A 22,992-nucleotide genomic window follows, 5' to 3' on the forward strand; every position below is an offset into this window, starting at 1 on the left:
TGCTAAATCGGCTAAGAGCTAGTAGCTACGCTAAGCTAGCGGATTCCTAAAAACACGCAAAGTGAATAATGTGTAAATAATTTAGAGGTGATTCAGCAGAAGGAGTGCTTTAGTTAAGGCACGTAAAGATTACACTGGGAAACAAATCGTAATCTAGATAACTAGATCAATCTAACTGCGCAGATTAAACAGCTAACAGATACAGAAAAACACCGCTGTGCTCCGGAACAGGAAGTGATACAATACCGCAGTGAGAGCCAACCACCAGTAGAGGCAAGCCGCAGAAGCATGACGCAGAAGTATGACAGATGTACTGAGTTGCGAGTTTAGTCCCGGTGACCGTGTCCTTAATCTTATGCCATTGGTGAATTCTCCTTTCCAAGCTTAGTTTTGCGGACCTTTCACTGTGTTGCGTATAGTGTCTGACTTAAACTATCTCATTGAAACCCCAAGTTGCAGGAAATCTTCAAAGTTGTGTGACAAAAATTTGCTAAAATCTTATCTGTACCATGATTCAGACCAAGGAATTTTGGTAGGGTGGTCATCGTTGGCTGCTGTACCTGTCATTGTTCATATTTTTATGTTAAAATTTGGTAGTTATCCCCAGTGGTGGGCACACTTCCGATAATCCGATAACAGATAATTATCGAAGATAATGTTTTCTTTATCGGATCATCTTTTTAGATAACTTTAAAAACCATTATCGGACCAATTATCTTCCGATTAATCTTTGTCCGATAACTTTTAAACCAATAAATAAAATAAACAAAGCTGAACAGCGACAAGCACTTTTAAAATTAGTTTAGCACTCACCTTTTAAAAGTTTTGTAACAGACGCACAGCTATAACATTTGCAAACAGAAGAGAGCCGCTTATATAAAAAGCATCTCAATCCTCTGCAGACAAAGGAGAAACAGCCCCAAAAGGAAAAAAAACAACATTTCCTTTAACACCATACCGATATGCTGGCGATATCATCCAGAGGCATACATTTTTAACTTATGGTCAAATTTTAACCAAACTAATTTTGGACAAGTTATTTAAAATTACTGTCATGTCTGAAGTTTTATTAAGTGAAAATATCAGATATATGTTTTAGTTTTAAAGTAATGTGCTAATTTTTAAGGTTTTGTGAGCGCATTCTGTGACCCGCAATGTATTTTGGGTAGGATGATGTAATCTCAATACATCACGACAGGACAAATGCATTTCAGACACTCTGTTCAGGCTCCACGGACAACAGCATTAAACTCTAGTGCCTAAAACTCTCTTGAATATATTTTCTGCGTTTATAGATGTTGGTTTTATTTGTGTTTGTTAAATTCCACGCATTTTAAATGTAGCAGACAGGGATTACTGTATCTGGAATTTTGTTTTCAAGGCCTCTACTGCCATCTACTGGTCAGTAGTGTTCACTAAGCGTGTGAGAACCAGTAGATAGCAGTGTTCTATTTATTTTGACCCCGGTTATGTCAGATGATTGTCAAATCAACTTTTTGGCTTGCAAATGGCTTTTTTTATGTGCAATGAATGTATACATTATACAAGTTTCACTTTTTTAATGGAATTACAACCTTATTTCTTTTTCAAATTCTCACATTTTTTGCATCCAGCCTTATTTCCTTTAGAAATTTCCTTGACAAATAATATCAGTCTATTAGGACATCAGGTGATGTGTTACACATATACATATGTGTGTATATATTTTCCAACTTATTCCCATTGATGAAACTTTTCATTTTCTGCCTGAAAGCTTATTAGATGAGTGTGTTCAGGACTCTGTTTGTTTACAAAATACACACACGTTACAGACCTTGAAATCCAACAGCAGGGACTGATATTATCCAAAGATTTATGAACATACAAATTAACGTGCTTACACTTTATCGTGATTTTCTCCATTGTGAGATATAAAAGTGTCTTATCGTATCGTTCATGTGTATATGCATTATAACACAGCGCACGAGCGACGTTACGATATTCTTCAGAACGACAACATACGCAACATGCATCCAGCAGCATACACGTTGCTGCCTGTAAAGTTTTTTGGCAAGTTATAACTTTCTAAACAGCGTAATCTGTAATGAAAGCTGCTTCATTTGTGCGGCTCTTTCGGCGCCATGTTTGTTTTTTCAGAGACAGCAGTAAGCTCCTTCTACCCCTCTGAACGGAGGGATTTGTAGCCCTTCGCCTTCCCCTCCGCCTCGCTCCAAAAAGAGAGACTCAGCCAGTGTTTAGCAGAGGCACTTTTACCCAGAATCCTTTGCGATCTGCCTGTTTGTTACAAAACCTCAGAATTAGTGCATTATTCAACATTAAAAGATATATGTTATATTTTAACTTTGTACAAATTATATAATTGACATTAATGGAGTTATTCTATCAGTATTAATGTTATTTATAATCAAAACCATAAGTTAGCATGACTATTTTTCAAGACCTGCGCCTGACCGGAGCATTGTAATTGATAGAGAGTTGGCTTTATGGCTGCTCTCTGGGTGCCTCTGTGCTGGGAGCGCTGTAGTAAACAAGAGCTTCCAGCAGGCGCCAAATGTTGAAAGAAAAGTGTGGTCTCATTGTTGGGGTCTGTTGTTATTTTTAATATTATTATAAGCTATTAAATTTGTTTTATTAGTAGTTGTAGATGTGTCAGAGTTAATACTGGAATTTATCTGTTATCGGTTATCTGTAACTTCCAATACATTTTTGGGTGGTTTATTGTTTTATCTTTATCAAAGATAACGTTTCAGTTATCTGATTATCTGTTATCAAAGTTAACTTTTTGGTTACCTGTGCCCACCACTGGTTATCCCAGACATTTAAAAACACACAGATGTTTAAATAATAAAAAAAAATGTTTAAAATATGACAAAAGTTAAAAATAGAATAGAAAGTTCTTTAAAAACATGTTTTAAATGTTTGAAAAGGGTGTAAAATGTGTAAATACATAGACTGTTCCTTAAAAACACACAAATACTTTTAAAATGCATTTAATATGTGTAAAAGAATAAAATGAAGCACACAAAGAAGTTGAAATTGTGTGTATGTGTGTCGGTGGGGGGGGCAGCTATTGATTTGTTCTCTGAGGGTGGCTCACTCTCCCACACTCTGAAAATCCCTGGTCTCATGGTTAAGCATTGGGCTTGAGAGCAGAGGATCCTTGGTTCAAATCCCAGCCTGACTGGAAAATCACTAAGGGCCCTTGGGCAAGGTTCTTAATCCCCTAGTTGCTCCCGGTGTGTAGTGAGCGCCTTGTATGGCAGCAGCCTCACATCAGGGTGAATGTGAGGCATTAGTGTGTAATCCACTTTGAGTGTCTGATGCAGATGGAAAAGCGCAAAATAAATGCAGTGCATTTACCATTTCACATATTTTTGTGAGAAGACATTTTCAGTTACGAACATCAACAAGTTTCAATAACCTGAGTCAGCTTTTGTTACAGGCTAAGTGGACTGATATCACAAAACCAAAGATAGTTCTGTTCACAAAGACTGTTTCTGGGACCAGACTTCAATCACAGACTCTCTTTCTCTCTCCCTCCCTCTCTTTTTCAAACCCACATTTCTGCACATTTACACTATTCAGGTCGACATGTCACGGTAGCAAAACCAGCTACCAAGTTACCAAGGAAATGTTCCCTATTTTGGATTGTTGATGGGAGCTGTACAAAATAATGGATTTTATTCACTTAAGTCCTGTTGATGTGAATTAATTTTGCAGTGATGAATAAATTCTGGGAGCAAAGATAATTATTCTTCGTCTGCTCATAACCAGAGCCGATCTTACCCGTGTACAACAGGTTACTGATGTTGACCTTTTAGTGCCAAGTGTTGGATCAAAATAAACCAAACCTCTATGTGCCAGAATACACAAATCACTGCCACCATAATCCTTTCAGTTGCCTTTGTTCATTTGTAAATTCAAAGTCCCTGCTGATCTTGGACAAAGGGAGTCAAAACACTGAGGGTGGTGATGTAACTTTCATTCAGGAATAAATTATTCAGAGATTTTAAAGAATATGGAGAAATTTTACATGTATCTTTCACCAAAATCTTCCTCATCCTGTTGTGTAAGTATTGACAGAATCACTGGAAGAATACCCGATGAGGAGTGAACAAACCTGTTCTGTGGAAGAGATTTAGAGGATTAAAAATAGCATTCAGCCCTTTACCTCTTTTGTTCTCTTCTTTTAAATGACTCATTTCTTCTTCCTGGTCTGTGATCGTTCCTTCATCAGCAGGTGTTAGCTGTAGTTTCAACATGTCCCTCAGCTGCTGGACTTCAGACATGTTTGTAGAAAGACTTCAAAACAAAAAAGAAAGAGAGAGTCAATGACCAAGTGAAGGAAAGACTAAAAACAGGCTGATTTAATCATCTGCTGCTGCTCTGCTGCCCAGGCACAAGTGTGAGACAACACCGAAATGCCAGTGTTGGGACAGACGTCCGAAAGCAGGAGACACCAAACCTAATCCCAGAAATCACCTAACATGAAAGTTTTCCTAAACCCTGGTCACACAGCACTAACGAAGGACAACGAAGCCCAAACGAAAGTCCCAAATCAGGACTTTTGCTGGCATCGTTTAAACTTCGCTCAGCTTCGTTCCTGCAGCTGGCGTTTCATCAGAATTTTTAAACTGTCAAAAAAGTTGAGCGAATGCCGCTGACAGCCTCAGTTTGTCTGTTTTTCGTTTTGATGTTGTTTTTGACTATTTCTTATTGTGTGCTAAGTTTTTGTAATGTTACCATTTCATTCGACATTATTAATCTTCATTCGATCTCACAAGTCCGACGTATTGAACGAACGCAACAACATCTCAACGAATCACTAACTAAAGCCTCGATGAACGAAACAAAACATTCTTGTAGAGCAATGTTTTCATACAGTAACAATAGCGTAAAGAACGTTTTATCAACTATGTACACCTTTTTCAAGTGTTTGTGGCTGGCCTGCGTGTGCGTGGAGCCTTCATCTGACATGGACAGATGGCCTTGCCTTACAATATAAAGCGCCTTGGGGCAACTGTTTGTTGTGATTTGGCGCTATATAAAAAAATTGATTGATTGATTGATTGATTGACAGTTCCCCAGCATGGGGACGAGCCAGTCCACCTTATCGACGAGTGCGAGATAGCTGTTCTTCAGGCCAAAGTTGATGACGCGTTCATGATCAACATATACAGTGGTCCCTCGCTATAACGCGGTTCACCTTTCGCTACCTCGCAGTTTTGCGGAGAAAATGTTAATGCCTGTTTGAGAAAAGTGTATAAAGTGTGTAGTGAGGGGTTTTACAGCCTTAAAACATCTATAATAATTGTAAAAAAAAAATAATAACGCTGACTACTTCGCGGATTTCGCCTATCGCGGGTTATTTTTGGAACGTAACTCCCGCGATAAACGAGGGACCAATGTACCTGCAGGCCTGGCAATGATGGCAAAAGGGCCTGCGATGGAGATGTTGGACGAAGCCATGGATCCAGTGCTGAAGATAGTTTGGTCTGTATGACCAACTCATTGTTGAGCTGAGGGGCCAAGATCTACAGTCATTCCGTAACTTTATGCGAATGCTGACCGAGATGTATGATGAGCTTCTCAGGAGATTTGGTTCACGTATCACAAAGCAGGAGATGTGGTACCGAGCGGCTTTGGTTCCAGGTCTGGGTGGCGCATTCCTCACAACACAATCTCTGTTGTCATCTGAGAAGTGTGTAAAACCACCTGTGAAGAGTTTATGGATAAACGTTTGACACCTCCAACTACACCTCCACGGTGGCTGGCTATAGCCGAGGGCTTCTTCAAGAAATGGCAATTTCCAAAATGCTGTGGTGCCCTTGATGGCAATCATATTGCTTGTGTCCTCCTGGTACAGGAAGCATGTACCACAATTATAAGGGATTCTTTAGTGTTGTTCTCCTTGCCTCTGTTGATTCAGACTACAAGTTCATCTGGGCAGACATCAGTGGTAAGTAAAGATAAAAGTCAATTAAAAAATTGTAATTAATTGGAACAAATAAAAATGAATAAATGACTATATTTAATTTGTTCCAATTATTTACTCTCAATTTCTATTTTAGCTAAAGGATCAGCAAAGGATGCCCAGATTTATAATGAATCTGAACTGAAGGCCTGCCGAAGAAGAAGAAACAATAGGCCTTCCTGACCAACAGCCACTTCCATGTGACACAGAAGACGTCTCATTCTTCTGGGTTGAAGATGATGCCTTTGCGCCCTAATCTGATGAAACCATACGCTCATCGCCACCTCATAGACAAAGAGCGGATCTTCGATTGCAGTCTGTCACATACAAGAAGAGTGGTCGAAAATGCATTTGGAATTCTTGCAAATCGGTTCCAGGTTCTCCCGACGACAATGCAGCACAGTCCGAGGACTGTGCGGCTCATTGTCCAAACCTGCTTGGTGCTCCATAATCTTATGTAGATTAGATACCCCGACCTCCAGAATAACATCATTGATCTTGTAGATATCCCCACTCTGCAGTTGGTGGCTGGAGCATGGAGTCAAGGGAACAATCGAAAGGATATAAAAATTCAGAGAGGGCGCAATGCTGCAAATAACCCTGGCAAGATCCAAAGGAACTTACTGAAGCATTGGTGCAATTCCGAGGCCAGTGCATTGCCATGGCAGAGAGAAATATGCCTCATGGAACTCTCATTGTTTAAAGGAAAAGAAAACCCACTGATACAATACAGGTGGAAAGATAGACTGTGCTATAAACGGACGATTGATGCATATCAATGAAAATAAAGAGCTCTTACAACTGAAATAACTGCCTGGAAAGTCGCCATTGAAGCAGAATTCGACGATATCATGAACGTCGTCATTGATATAATTTTAACCAATCAGAAAAAAGAAACCCTGGATCGCTTGCGGCGCTGCGGTGATGTAGTAATAGCATAGAAAGCCACAGGGGGCCAACAGCTTTCTCCCTCTCTCTCTCTTCCCTGTCCCTCGCTCGCTCTCTGTTTCTCTCTCTTTCAGCCACAGCTGGGGTTTCACAGCCGATGTAAACAGCAATCAACATCTTGGATCAGTATCGGGTTCTGATACCAACGAAATTGACAGATCAGAATGTCCCAATCCAACCTGCAGGATTTTCTGATAGTGAAGAGAAAACACATCTGTAAAACCTCTGTGGGGCTGCCTGCTGTCTGTTTGTTTACAGCTGAAGGCAGGAGAGTAGAGGAGGAAGAGTGGGAGGGGTAGGGGAGGTTTCTCACTCAAAGCGAACTGTTTCTGACTGTATGGCTGCAGCCGCGCACCGGTTGAGAGACAAGTTTGAACTCAGCGGTTCTCAGGTGCCAATGCTCTGTGCTGCAGAGCAAGGGTTTTCCCAGAAATGGTCTGAACTGAGAAACACAGTGCTGTTCGCTGCAGCTCGCTCGAAGCGCGGTTGAAGAGAACAGCTGATCACAGTTCCACTTTGTCCCCGCTGAACAGGAAGCTCTACAAAATACTTCAAGTGTTTATCCAGTTACTTCCCTGACCGCTGATGAATTTAGTTTATTTTACAGTTGAAATGCTTCGTGTTTACTCAGCAGGAAAATGAGGGAGGAGTTTTACATTAGCGCCTTTTGGCCACCTGCGGCTTTCTGTGCCCATGTGACATCACAGTAGCGCAATTATAACAGCCAACATGGCCGCCTACTGGTGGCTTTAGACCAGCCACACAAAAACGCTCTGAACTTTAACATAAATGATCACACATTCCTACAACTTTTCACATGGCTGCTCAATATCATAATCTACCAACCCAATAGTACTCGTAAATTATCAGTGGGTTTCTTTTCCTTTAAATTTGCTCATCTGGCTAACTGATTTGTTAAGGGAGGTGATGGTCTAGTGGTTAAGCGTTGGGCTTGAGGCCAGAGGATCCTCTGTTCAAATCCCAGCTTGACCAGAAAATCACTAAAGGCCTTTGGCAAGGTTCTTAATCCCTTGTTGCTTCAGGTGTGTAGTGGGCACCTTGCATGGCAGCAGCCTCACATCGGGGTAAATGTGAGGCATTGACGTGTAAAGCGCTTTGAGCATCTGATGCAGATGGAAAAGCGCTATATAAATTGCAGTCCATTTACCATTTGTTAGAAACCACAAAATGTATGTTCTAAATAATAAAATTATCAACAATCTTTCAATTTTCTTCTGTCTGTATTGAACAAAATATAAAAATAATTGTAATTTATGTGTAATAGGACTGCAAAATAGATATTTTTTCATGCGACTGAAAATTATGCTCAGTTGTGTTTACCAGGACAGGACCGGCTGCAGTCCTTGGACAGGCAGGACAGGGTGTAGTGGCCTCATGTGGTGGTGAGGTTGTTGTTGCTGCTGCTGCTTGACCCTTTCCTCTTCAGCTCCATCTTCATACTTTGTCAACACCCGGTACATTTCATCCTTTGCTTTTCTGTAGCTCCATTCTGACATGGTGTTTAAGGAGTCCCGGATATAGTCTGCAAAGGTGATCCTAGCTGTGCTGGGCTGCTGCTCTTTACACTTTTGCAGTTCTTCCATGCAGGCTTGATTCTCCTCCACTCGTTCCTGCATTAGCTGTAACATTCGATCCATCTCGCCTTCTCTGATACTTCGCCTTCTTGGACGAGCTGAAGTGGAAGCCCTCGGTTCACCTTCAGAATCAACGTCCGCGGCTTCCTGTGCAGCAGCAGCCTCAGCAGCCTCATCCAAGTTGCCTGAGTGCTCAAGGACAACAGCCTCCACCTGCAAAGACAAAACCAGAAACCAAGATAAGTGTTATCATCAGTAAAAAACAAAACAAAAAAGTAATTAATTAATGTAATAAATTTAGGTAATTAAGTAATGTTTGTACTTACACTTCTGACTGCTTTCGGCCGATGATAAACCACCTTATCCATGAATTTCATGGATGCCATTATGAACCGTTTTCGGTCTGTCCAGATTTCATCATCATCATCTCCATCCCCTGATTTCCCTTTGCCCTTCTTGATGAGTCGAGTGTTCGTGTCACGGACACTCTTAAACCACCCAATCAGATGTTCAGCTGCAAGTAGACAAAAGTACACAACAACATTATAGAATTTATTATTGGGGTTCAAATCATGTCAGACAAAGTGAAAATACAAAAGGAGCAGCTTGTTATATAATTCTCACCACTCTTGTTTATAACTTTGGCCTGGGCCTCCCAAAGTCCTTGTTTGACATCATGTTTATGATAACCAGCCTTCTTTGCGTTCCAAACCTCTTCTGTTGTCTCAAGCCACTCAAACATGACCTTTTCTTCTTCTTCGGATAACACGAAGTCTTGTCTGGGGGCCCTTGGCTTCTTGGCAGTGGCTTTGGCTGCCTTCAGACTGGGAGACCTTGAGGAAATGCAAATATAAAAAACAGTAAAAAGAAAGAGTCATAACAAATTACATAAGTGACAAATACTGAATATGAATGTAATGTACAATTATATAATTACTTTGTCAACAAAGTTACACTTACAAATGGTGTGATCGGGCAGATGGAGACTGATCATGGGAGGACTGACTGGTGGGGCTGGTGACCAGAGGTGTGGCAACCGGTGATGCTGTCACACTGGCATCTGTTGCTGTGGCCTGAAAAAGTAGTAGTTGGTGATGAAGCAGTTGAAGTAATAGCTGGAACAAACTCAATTATTTCCTCACCTGAGAAGATGTGTTAAACTGGGAGGTTTGGTCCCTCAACCTTGGAGAGATGCTTATCTGGGGTACTGCAAATTGATGAGGCGTCTCATCACCTGGTGAAGAAAGGGATCCCTCTGGAGAGGGAGTCCTCTCCCTCTTCTTTCCCCTTGTCCTCAACTCTGTCTTCATCTTGGGAGGCTGCTTGGACATGATACTGCTGACTGACTTCTACAACTGCTTGGAACTACAAAACAAGATTCAGATACTCGTCAAAGGTACTCATCAGCAGTGATGCCACATTTACTTTGAAAAAGTAATCCACTTACTGATTACTCCTTGAAAAAGTAACTCAGTTACTTTACTGATTACTCAGTTTTAGAAGTAACTAAGATTACGAGTTACTGTCAGCAGCTGCCTGTTGACAACACGCCTCTGCCTCCACAACATGAAAACAATAATCTATTTTGCTAATACTCACTTTATAGTCACCCTTTCTTGACTTCAGTGAACATAAATATTTGTTTAAAAAAATAAAGACTCTTTCTTGGTCTCATAAACTGACAGCACTGTAACTGTAAAACTTACCATTTCTAAACTAACATGAACATGACTCTGACTCCCAGGATGCAGCAATATGAGCAACTGCACCCAGATTAGCAACTGGTAGGAAATGGACTCCAGCAGAGGCCATACAGCAAGCAAAATCTGCTCTCAGGCACAGAGACATCGTAAGTACAACATGGAACAGCAGGACTTGGATTTGGTGCAAGTCGACCAACTTGGCATAAGGCTACATCCATCAAGAGAAGGAAACTAGTGGTTGAGGAAATTCGGTGACAAGAGGAGGCAGAAAGGAGTGCAAAGGCAGTCTCACAGGCCAAACAAGGACAGTGGACCAAGTGGGAAAACCCAGAACATCGGAAGCTCACATGGAGGGATATTTGGGAAATGGAGGGAAGCAGACTTAGCTTCATCATCAGAGCTACCTATGATGTTCTTCCAACTCCCAAAAACCTTCACCAGTGGAGAGGAGAAGATCCCTCATGCGTGCTCTGCCAAACACCAGCAACATTGAGGCACATACTAACTGGGTGCAAAACCAGCCTGTCCCAAGGCCATTACACCTGGAGGCATAATCAGGTCCTGTGCCAGCTAGCCAGCATCCTTGAAGAAAGGAGAATGCCATCAATGCCCTCCCTCCCCGACGCATGAAAAGGAAAGATAATAACTGGGCTATGAGATGACTGGCGAGGGGTTGAGACAGAGGGGGGCACACTGGGACGCCAAGTGTTGCCGATGAGCCCTCCGGAGGTGTCATGGGCCTAAATCAGTGAAACACTGAAGATGGAGGGTGCCCATCTGATGACCCCAATGATGTTGACACCCATTTCCCACTCCAGACACGAAGTAAGAAGCTGTGCTGATGATTCATTCAAGGGATTGTTACATCAAGTCTTTTAAGTTTTAATAAAAAACTACAATTTATTATTTATTATTAGTTATTTCTAACATTTAAATTCTTTCTAAACATTTTAGTTGTTGACATTATTATTATTATTATTATTATTGTTAAAAGTAGTAGTATGAAAAAATGTCTTCAAAAGTGGACCTTTATTCCACAGGTGTTGTGGGGGGGCAGTGCTCCCCCACACCCCCGTTCCAGCTGGATTCGTCCCTGGATTGGCGGCTGAGCAGGAAGAATTGATAATGTATTTATGGAGAAAGCACGACCAGATTGACAGGTAGGAAAGTTTATCAGCATTTCTTTTGTCATGTCGTCCTCAGAAAGAAACTTTAGGTACATCTGGGTGGAACAAAAGAGCGGTAGTATGAGTTGATAACGAGTCGCAGGTCTTCAGCTGTTTTTAGCGACGACGACAACACACACACACACACACACACACACACACACACACACACACACACACAGCGCACAAGTTTTAAAGAACAACAAAGTGTAAAAATGTCTTCGTAAAGCTCAGTGCAGGTGTGCTGCTGTCACTGCGCTTTCAGAGACGATAACTGTTTTTTCAACTCGGAGCTGCTACACAAAACCACAGATGGAAAAGCTCACAGCTCACTGAAAGCAGGCGAAGTGGGCAGTTCAACTGAACCCCGATCTCCCATCCACAGGTGTTGTAATGCTGCGATCGACCTACCATCATCTCTTTTTTTGTGAGATGAGCTCATGACATAAACTTGGGGCAGGTGCGCCATCTGGTGTTCAAAAAATGAAACGTTAGCTACTGGGTCAGCCTGCTTCATTTCCTTACTTTTTACCCCCATTTCGTGATCATCAGTCCCCATTTCACACACACACAAATCAATAAAAATACTTAATTTAATCATAATTAGAGTCAGTTTGGGTCAGTTTGCTCCATTTCGTTACATTTTATCCCCATTTCGGTCCATTTCGTGTTTTAGTAGAGCCAACAAGTCTGAAATAAAGTTTAGTGGACAAACCTGCTCTGGGTCAGTGAACTTCAGGATTGAAAACAGCATCCAGCACGTTGACTAGTTTCTTCTCTTCTTTAAATCCACTCGTTTCTTCTTGCTGCTCTGCGATGTTTTTTGTTTCTACCAACTCAAATATCTCGACATTAGCAGCAGTTAGCCGCTGTTTCAACAACCTTCTCAGCTGTTCCACCTTTTCGCGCTAACTTCGCCTTTTCTTCTTCTTCCGGTTTACTGTCGACCTTTGTGCTTCTGGAGCTCTTCAAAAAACATATTCGAGGATCACAGAATGAAGTTTGATCTGTTCAGAGAAGAGTTTCCAGCGTCTCCAGCTAACTAGCTTTAGCCTCAGACGACAACAGGAAACAGTTTTTCCTCGTTGAGACAAACCAGTTTACAGGCTGATTACCGCCACCTGCTGGACAAGAATAAAAGTGAAGTGGCCTCTGTGTGTTTGTGTATCCGGAACGTCAACTGAAATCCAGAAAGAGCTGACTTTCGTCCTTTGGCATACTTGTGTATTTTTTCATGAGGATTCACGTCGTGAAAACAGCAAGGTGATCGGAATAGTATTTTTTGAGAAATACGTAATTTCTGAAAACAAGACTCCTTATGTCGCACTTCCACAGTAAGAGCCTGAATTTCAAAATAAAAGCCTTTGAGGTTGCTGCAGACCTGACAGAGTAGATTCAAATCTGGACATTTTCTATCTGAATATGACCCCAAACTCAGAATTAACATGTTCACACTTCGGACAAAACTGCAGAATTGTGTCGCAACAGTGTGTCACACAGGCCAAAAAAAGAAAAAGGAAAGAAGGCCAAAAAAAGAAAAAGGAAGAAAACAAACAAACAAACAAAAAAACCCCAACAAAACCAAAGAATAAATTTGAAAAAATATGAACACTGTCACGGTGCAAATATTAAACTTTAGTTATTCATAATTTCTTTAAATGGACATTTGTCCTGGTTAAGCAGCTTCAGAAAAGCTTATAGACGACAAAAATTAATTTTAGAAAAATGAACACAAACTGAAAACAGATTAAGCCTTCAATAACGACTTTCATAAAAGCCAAGAAATTTTTCGATGTCAATACTTTAAAAATGTAGCATAAACAGATTTTCCCCAAAAGTCAGCTGTCCTCCATATAGAGTACAAATGACCACATCTAGAACCTGTGGTTCCTCACGGGTCAGCATCCTAGTATTTGTCAGAACTGAGTGACTTTGCAGTTTGGAGATGACAGCTAACAAAATCATCACCGTTAATTTCATTTCTGGCCGATGTAACATTTTGTCTTGTGGTTTAGTAACACATGGAGACGTCACAGGGTGGCAGCTGGAGCCAGGTAGAGGTCAACCAAGGATTACACAGGGGTCAACATTTAAAAATATTCCAATCAGATTGAAGCATAAACCACATTATTTGACTGATCATAATCATTTGCATCACTTATTAACAAATTTGGAGAAACATTCACTTTGGACCCCCGTGTGTACTGAAGTTGACCTTTGTCACCATTTCTGCTGTTTTTAACCCATAACTCCAGAACATTGTCATATATAGTTCTAAACTATATGCTTATAGTATCTTTATGATCAGAGAATTTATTCTCCTAAAAACAGGACAGAAAACCTCCTCGGCTCGTCGACCATTTCATCAACATAAACACCAACTTTGGTGCTTTCAGACAAACTGATGGTTTCTTCATGAAATCCTGAGAACTCCCTTTATTTTTGATGAAATGCTGCCCTCGTGTTTCTGATAAATGTATTTACAATTATAAAGGGAAAGGTAGAAACAAAGTGTAAATAAAACCTGTGTGACGTTCTAAACGCTTTCTGTAGATCGATTTTGTAACCTCACAGTGAGTAAATAAATGCAACTTACACTCCAGAAATACAGAACTGAAACCTGGATCAGAGCAGCTGAACAGCAGCGTTGTAAATCTGGACACCCTGTTGTCCTCAGTTCATGTCTGTCTCTTCTGTCATGTTGATCTTCCAGCATTTCTGCTGCCAAATTGTCTTCATGACAGAATCAGAAACGTCACTGATTCAGGAAAAATGTTGTTCACCTTTAAGACACTCCTCGTTCCACTTCCACCATCGACTTCTGTCACCGCTGATGGTTTGACCTCTGACCTTTACAGGTGTAGCAGCAGACATCATGAACCAGTTCCAGTTAATAACCAGAGCTCATCCGGGTTTTTATTCTCCAACTATTTCCCTGCACTATGCAGACGAGGAAAATGATGACACACCCCAAATAAAATTCTTTACCAACAGCTGTGAATTTTGTAATAGTCATTTTAGTGTTTACACTATTTTTTTGCTGGAAGTTGAGGTCTATTTCCAAAAACTTAATGACAAGCTTTAAATTTTCTTAAATGTTGTCTTTTTTTAAAAAACAAAATCTATCAGAAAACATGACATTCAGGAACATGCTCAACTTTGGAGATTCATATTTTCGTGACCAGTGTTTATATTTTTCCCCAAATTCAAATTTCAAAACTGTGCATTCAAGAGCAGAGCTTTGATTAATCACACAAACCATCAGAATAAAAATTGATAAAAAAAAATAAATAATAAAAAACTGGAGGAAAATAAGCATTTTGGTGACTTTTATTATTTTACAATAACGAGTCTGTTTACAACCAAATTCGAAAATTTTGTGAAGAATTGTGAACAGTGTTTAAATGAATCAATCAAAATCATCAGCATAAAATCAAAAACTGAAGGAATGCATTGTGATGAATTTCACTATTTTCACCACAATTAAAATTACAAAATTCTGTGAGGAAGAAATGTGAACAGAGCAAAAGGAAAAAAAATCCTAAGCTGTTCAACATCTACCTTTTTATAAAACCCTTTTGTGATCGCGTCCAAGGATTTAAGGTAAAACAAGGTGGAGACCGTAAAGAAAACAGCAAGTTGTTCTCCTGCTGAACAAGATTATATTTCACTCACTAACCACTGCTGCTCTTTTTCTAAAGCAGCATCATATTATAGAAGACTTTAACCTCCACATTATTTAAATACTCAGGATAAACACATTTTAAGGGGGACAGATTTTCTACAGCTTTTACTTCATTCAACACCAATTAAAATCTATTGGGCTAAATAAATGAAATTTTTACAACACTATTTGCTGCACTTGTCACAAATCTACACACAGTAGTTTAATTTGAACAGCAGAGCTACATCAGTCACTTTATACACCGTGACACAGAGTAATTGCAAACTCTTCTTTCATTAACAGTTTGTCATTGTGTTGGATGAATTTACTCTGAGGCACATTTATTATTTATTTATTTTTTGAATAGCCAGCTCGACGTGTCTCCATGTGTCTTGTGGACGTTGTGTCTTGGGATGCAGTAAATTTTCTATCTTGTGTCCAGCCTTGATGATTTTGCATCAGGACGGCGTCAGCGGAACTCTGCCTTTTGGACAGCACAGATCCTTTAGAACTTTCCCCGAATCAGACAAGTCCAAGTTTTCTTTCGAAACAGGTTGTATTTGTGTTCCATGATGCATAACAGAATGGCTGGCGCACATCCAAAATGTCCTTGTAACTATTCTGATCTTAAGCTAACTGCTTTTCAAAATGGCTGATGCGCCAAATGTCCCACACTCACACGAGTGCCACTAGCTTATCTTATAAAAATTCAGTAAGGTATATCTTATGACAAGCTAAAAGTGGACGCTCTCGTTTTGGCTGACAACTTTCCACAGTTTCTGGGGATTCTGTGTTAGTTCGCGCCCGCGGCCAATGTGCTTGATGAATTCCTGCACAAAAAGTAGTTTCCGGATAATTGTGAAATATTCCTGTGAGATAATGAATATATCTCATCTAAATCAATTCTAAAATTTACCAGTAATAAAATTATGAAGAGGACTGAAGTTTTAAGAGTGGCGTAATAAATATTTAAGAAACTTAAAGTTTATGAGCATTGTAACCACTGATACGATGGAGTTTGTGTTATGTTTCAGACGCGGGCAGAGAACGACCCAGTGTTTGAAAGGAGCCAGCATAAAATAAGCAGAGCACGGTTCAAAATGTAACAGAATTTAATAAACATAACAGTGGGGTGATAAACAACCAAAAATGTCCGCGGTCTGGTGAGGTGAAAACACGGCGCGCTCTTAACAGCACAAACGGTCCAGAGCACAGCAGTTCGGACCCAGGGACCCCGCCGACAACCCCCCAGGTGGCCGCGACAAACCAGTCTTGTGAAGAAAGAAAACTGAGGTGAGTCCAACTCCACACAGAGAGACAACTCAAAGGTGCACGCAATCAGCAAACACTTCCTGGCTTAACTCTATACATCAGCTTCTTACCCTGCAGGCACGGAACAACTCAGTTCAAATCTCCACTGCAGCAGAAGCTGATTAGACAATTAGCATAACGTGACAGCTCACTAACACAAGGTGTGAGGACACCAAATCCACTGTCATTACTTCTAAAAGTCACCAAAACCAAATTACCTCAGGAAGTGTGCTGAAGAGCGTGAGACCTCACCCAATCCTCCTTCACAGACTGTGGCGTCAAAACTGGAGCGGTCTCTGGCTCCGTGATGGTGAGATTGTTCTCCTGACGTCGATCTCACACGTCTGCTCACAAGGTCGAGTCTCTGGCAATCACACACTGTGCATTCAAGGTTAAATGCAGCAATCTCTGATTAAGACAAAATACACCACGCTGTGAGTCCTGATGACCTGACGTGATAACAAGCCTCAGGTGTTCAGGGTGAGGTCCTGATGCTCAGCCACTCAGTCCTGAATGCATACCACCTGGTGGGAGAAACAAAAAACAAACAACCAAGCCAGCTAAACACCCCAGCCCACAACAGTTTGATGCGTAAGAGTTCAGAAAGATATGATTGGAATGGTTTGATGACCATTTACAGTTGAAAGACTTGGGTGTTAACTTCATGTTAAAGTCAGACAAGAAGCTGCACTGAAAGAGATCTATCTGGGAAGAGACATATTCTGTGTGTTGTTGCTCCAACGAGAGCGGGACACTGAGCAGGGTGGTGAAAGTAGTCCAGTGAGCTCAATCTGTGGTGCGTGAGCTATCCCATAATGCCAAAACAGCAGAGAGGTCGGTCCAATGTGAGCGGCTCTGGAGCAGTGTGAAAATGTCCTTGTATTGGCAAAACTATCAGATCCTTTACAGCTGTCTAATTGATAAAACATCTGATCTTTTATATATGTTTAAACTGATACAGCTAAAGTATTCATGTCTATTTGGAAAAGAATCAGCACGATGGAACACTCTGCTTTTTATTGTGTGAAACTACACTACATACATAAACACACGCTAAGATTTTTTACATAACCAACCATGAACATACCATGAAGACACCGCCCACTTCACCACCCTGCAGCCAGCTCACATAGACACTGACTCAAGCCAGGTTCAGGACCGCCATATGGGGGTGGCTTAGGCTGGTTATAAAAGTAGAGAACAGAGAATAGTCTTTTGGAATCCATCACAATTGAAATAGGTATGGAAAAAGGCAAGAATATAATTATTAGCTGCACATATAGAGCTCCTGGCTCTAAAATTGAAGAATTTCAAATTGGACAGAGAAATTGTTTTCACAGATGGGTAAATAAGCGAGGTATTGTTTGTGGAGATATAAACATTGATCTTTAAACCTGCATCAGTATATAGTAACTGAGGATTTTATTAACACTATGTACAGTCTAAATCTATATCCAAACATTACTAGGCCTTCAAGAATCACTTCACATTCAGCTACTCTCATTGATAATATATTTACAAATGATAGATACCAAAACCCTGAGTGGCTTATTAATTATGATATTCGTGACCATTTACCAATTTTTATAGTAACTGATTTTAAGTTTAATAAAAAATGTACTGAGAAAAAACAATATTGCAAGCGCCTGCAATCTGAGAGAAGCTATCACTGCCTTAAAAAATGATTTACTTTTACAGGATTGGAATCCCATTTACAATAGGCAAGATGCGAATTTAGCATATTCCAAATTTGAAAACATATTTTCTCATATATATAACAAAATTATCCAATTATACGTATTAATAAAATAACTATAAAGCTAACCCAGGATAACAAAAGGTCTTCAAAAGGCGTGTAAAAGAAAAATAGGCTATACAGAGAATCATTAAAAGTAAATCAGAGAGACAGAGGTTAAATATAAGGACTATAAAATAAACTAACAACTATTATGCGGAACTGTAAAAAATCATACTTTGGAAAAAATACTAAACGATAATAAGAAACAATATAAAGGAAACATGGAAAATACTGAATAGTATTATAGCAAATAAACCCAAATCAAATAACTATCCAACATACTTTACTTATGACAACAAAGATGAATATAACATGAGGCAAGTGTTGAATAGTTTTCAATAAATTTTTGCAATGTGGGCCAGATCTGGCAGCTGAAATCCCACACAGTATGTGGGAAATCAGCAATTAATCGCCAGAAATCTGCACACAATGTTTCTCAGTCCAGTAGATGAAAGGGAATTATTAACATAGTTAGTATGTATGTGTCGGACGCAGCTCGGAGAACCGACCAGCGTTGAAGGACCCCAGTATGAAATAAGCAGAGCACGGTACAAAGGCTAACTGAATTTAATACATAACAGTGATACATTAAAAAACAAGTGCGGTCTGGCGTGGTGCGCTCCCAGCAGCGCTACGGTCCAGAGCCAGAAGCTGTTCGGACTCAAGGACCCCGCCGACACCCCCCAGGTGGCCGCAACAAACCGAGTCTGTGAAAGAAGGAACCATTATGTGAGTCCACACTCTACACACAGAGAAAACACTTAAAGGTGTACAAACAGCAACCAACACTTCCTGGCTTGATTACTAATCAACTTCCCAACCTGCAGGCATGGAACATCCAGTTCACAAAACTCCACTGCAGGGGAAGTCGATACATGACTACATACAGCTCAATATAAAAAGGTGTGAGGGACACCACATTTACTGACTGTATAAATGTTAGTCACAAAATCTAACGTACCTCAGGAAGTGTGCTGACGAGCGTGAGACCTCACCCCCTCTCTTTCACAGACCGTGCATCAAACCTGGACGTTCTCTGCATCCACTGATGATGAGATGGCTCCCGAGACGACGATCTCACCCGTCTGGTCACAAGGTCGAGTCTCTGGCAAATACACACTGTGCACCCCAGTCTTAAATGCCACCATGTTCCAATCCATGCAGATGCACCACAGCTGTGAGTCCTGATGAGCCGCAGGTGATCAGCCTCAGGTGATCAGGGTGAGGTCCTGATAAACTCAGCAACACAGCCACTCAGTTCCAAATGCAAGCCACCTGGAAGGAAAAACAAAAGACAGAAACAAAAAGGCAGCCAGGGCCCCCAGCCATACAACATAGTACATGTAAAAGTAAAAGTCACGGATCATAATGAGGTACATATGTCCTTAGTAAACGAATAATTACTGAAATCGCAAAACCATTATCATATATTTTTAACAAATCATTTCAACTGGGATTGTTCCTAACAGTATGAAGTGGCAAAAGTGATACCTTTATTCAAATCTGGCAGCAAGCATCTTTTTACTAACTACAGGCCTGTGTCTCTACTGTCACAATTTTCAAAGATACTGGAAAAACTTTACAACAGCAGACTGGATAAATTTATAGATCGACACAACTTGCTTGATGAAAGTCAATATGGTTTTAGAGCAAAAAGGTCCACAACACTGGCATTGCTCGATTCCATAGAAGAGATCAATAAACATGTGGACCAAAGGGTAATAGAGCAGGTTTATTTAGTGACCTAAGAAAGGCTTTTGACACAATTGATCACAATATATTATAAAAGTTGGAACTGTATGGGATCAGTGGGGTTGCTCTGAGTTGGATTAAAAGCTACTTACAAAACCGAAAGCAGTTTGTTAAACTCGGGGAATACTGTTCTTCATATCTGGACATCATTTGTGGGCTACCACAGGGTTCGGTGTTGAGCCCAAAATTATTTATTTTATACATTAATGATTTATGTAAAATCTCAGATCTGGTTAAAACTGTGCTCTTTGCAGATGACATAAACCTGTTTTGCTCAGGGGAAAATCTTGCAACAATTATGACCTGATTTAGGAACAGAAATGATAAAGTTAAAGAGATGGTTTGATATTAACAAGTTATCATTAAATTTGTCTAAAACTAAATTGATGTTATTTGGAAATTATAAAAAAGACATACAAATTCAGTTAATATACATGGGATAAACACAGAACGTGTCAAAGAGAATAAGTTTTTATGTGTCATTATTGATGAAAAAATTAATTGGAAAGCTCACATTCAGCATATTCACATGAAGGTATCAAAAAGTACTGCAGTATTAATAAAGTAAAGCATGTTCTTGATTGCAGAGCACTACATACTCTCTATTGTTCTTTGGTTGCACCCACTTGACTTATTTGCGCTGACGTTTGGGGCAACAATTACAAAACTACATTGCAACCATTATTCATTCTTCAAAAAGAGCATTAAGGACAATTCATAATGCAGGTTATCGAGACCACATCAACCCACTGTTCATTAAATCTCAAATATTAAAACTTAATGATATGATTTCGTTCAAGACTGTTCAATTAATGCACAAAGTGAAAAATAAGAAGTGCCATTTAGAATTCAAGAATATTTTACTGAGAGAGAAGGAAAATATAATTTACGGGGCTTGTATCATTTTAAAATTGCTGGTGCTCGGACGATCAGGAAAGGTTTCCTGTGTCTCCATGTGTGGCCCTAGACTATGGAATAACTGACGGATGTACTCAAATGATGTCCAAATGTCAATGTTTAAAAATCAATATAAAAAAAATGATGTTTCAAGATATGTATCTAATGAAGTACGATGAGTTTTGTGTTGTCAGTTGTAATTGTGAACTTGTACAGTAACATTCCTTGTGTATGTGCATGTATGTATACGAGGGCTGTCAATAAAGTAACGGTCCTTTTTATTTTTTCAAAAACTATATGGATTTCATTCATATGTTTTTACGTCAGACATGCTTGAACCCTCGTGCGCATGCGTGAGTTTTTCCACGCCTGTCGGTGACGTCATTCGCCTGTGAGCACTCCTTGTGGGAGGAGTCGTCCAGCCCCTCGTCGAATTCCTTTGTCTGAGAAGTTGCTGAGAGACTGGCGCTTTGTTTGATCAAAATTTTTCTAAACCTGTGAGACACATCGAAGTGGACACGGTTCGAAAAATTAAGCTGGTTTTCAGTGAAAAATTTTTAACGGCTGATGAGAGATTTTGAGGTGATTCTGTCGCTTTAAGGACTTTTAAACGGTGCGAGACGTCGCGCAGCGCTCTCAGGCGGCGTCATCAGCCTGTTCAAGCTGAAAACCTCCACATTTCAGGCTCTATTGATCCAGGACGTCGTGAGAGAACAGAGAAGTTTCAGAAGAAGTCGGTTTCAGCATTTTATATATCCGGATATTCCACTGTTAAAGGAGATTTTTTTAATGAAAGACGTGCGTAAGGGTCCATGCGTCGGGACGCAGCCGCCGCGACGCTCCGCCACTGGAAAAACACCTCTGTTGAAAAGCCTTAAGGACAAGTTGGAACATGTCCTGCCTGTTAAACAATTTCTCATATACTCACCTCCACTGAAAGCCATCAAAAGCCGCCTGGATTTTACAAATGGTTATCAAACACGGAGGTGTTTTCCTGTGCCGCCGCACCGCGCGGCTGCGTCCCGACGCGCGGATCCGTCCGCACGTCTTTCATTAAAAAAATCTCCTTTAACAGTGGAATATCCGGATAAAATGCTGAAACACGACTTCTTCTGAAACGTCTCTGTTCTCTCACGATGTCCTGGATCAATAGAGCCTGAAATGTGGAGGTTTTCAGCTTGAACAGGCTGATGACGCCGCCTGAGAGCGCTGCGCGACGTCTCGCACCGTGAAAAGTCCTTAAAGCGACAGAGTCACCTCAAAATCTCTCATCAGCCGTTAAAGTTTTCACTGAAAACCAGCTTAATTTTTCGAACCGTGTCCACTTCGATGTGTCTCACAGGTTTAGAAAAATTTTGATCAAACAACGCGCCAGTCTCTCAGCAACTTCTCAGACAAAGGATTCCGACGAGGGCTGGACGACTCCTCCCACAAGGAGTGCTCACAGGTGAATGACGTCACCGACAGGCGTGGAAAAACTCACGCATGCGCACGAGGGTTCAAGCATGTCTGACGTAAAACATATGAATGAAATCCATATCGTTTTTGAAAAAAATAAAAAGGACCGTAACTTTATTGACAGCCCTCGTATGTGTATCTATGTATATGTATATATATGTATGTATGTGGTACATATGTATATATGTGTGTGTGTGTGTGTGTGTGTGTGTATAATTATGTATGTATGTGTAGGTGTATGTTGGTGTGTGTATACATGTCTACTGTATATGTATGTAAATATGTATGGTAGACGAAGACACGGTGTTCACTTGATATGTTTATGATAATGGGATTTGAGTTTGTGTTGTGTTAAATGTGTTTGTAGCATGGCCCAAGCAGAGGGTCACCCCTTAGAGTCTGGTCTGCTTGAGGTTTCTTCCTCAATACATCACAGGGATTTTTCCTACCACTGTCACCTGTGTGCTTGCTCTGGGGGTAGGGAATGTGTATATATGTATGTAGTATATATGGGGTGGGCATTTATAAGCTTTGCTTCTGCTCACCCCCTTTTTGGTCACACATGTCATTGTGGAATTGTCTTGTATATCAGTTTTGTTATTGATGAGTTGTGTGCCAAATAAATAAGTTTAAGTTCAAAGAAAGACTGGGTTCTTTGATCCTGGTGTTTACATGTGACCAGCAAAGATCCCAGGCTGAGATAACTCTGTACCGGTGCTACCATGG

The 22,992-nt window shown here is 40.4% G+C and overlaps 1 protein-coding gene across 1 annotated transcript in view; it reads right to left on the reverse strand.

Moving 5' to 3' along the window:
• LOC117531562 overlaps nucleotides 1–12,163 on the reverse strand; it is a 62,964-nt gene extending 50,801 nt beyond the window's left edge. The window contains exons 1-7 of the mRNA XM_034194683.1: nucleotides 12,102–12,163; nucleotides 9,660–9,882; nucleotides 9,478–9,590; nucleotides 9,142–9,350; nucleotides 8,844–9,031; nucleotides 8,264–8,730; nucleotides 4,121–4,302 (exon numbers count right to left, since the gene is read on the reverse strand). Of these exons, the coding sequence (XP_034050574.1) occupies nucleotides 4,121–4,302; nucleotides 8,264–8,730; nucleotides 8,844–9,031; nucleotides 9,142–9,350; nucleotides 9,478–9,590; nucleotides 9,660–9,848 (1,348 nt within the window). The 5' untranslated portion in view covers nucleotides 9,849–9,882; nucleotides 12,102–12,163. The remainder of the gene's footprint in view (nucleotides 1–4,120; nucleotides 4,303–8,263; nucleotides 8,731–8,843; nucleotides 9,032–9,141; nucleotides 9,351–9,477; nucleotides 9,591–9,659; nucleotides 9,883–12,101) is intronic.
• Nucleotides 12,164–22,992: the final 10,829 nt, after the last annotated feature.

Source organism: Thalassophryne amazonica, chromosome 18 (genome assembly GCF_902500255.1).
Source record: "Thalassophryne amazonica chromosome 18, fThaAma1.1, whole genome shotgun sequence".
In the NCBI taxonomy this organism is placed as follows: Eukaryota; Metazoa; Chordata; class Actinopteri; order Batrachoidiformes; family Batrachoididae; genus Thalassophryne; species Thalassophryne amazonica.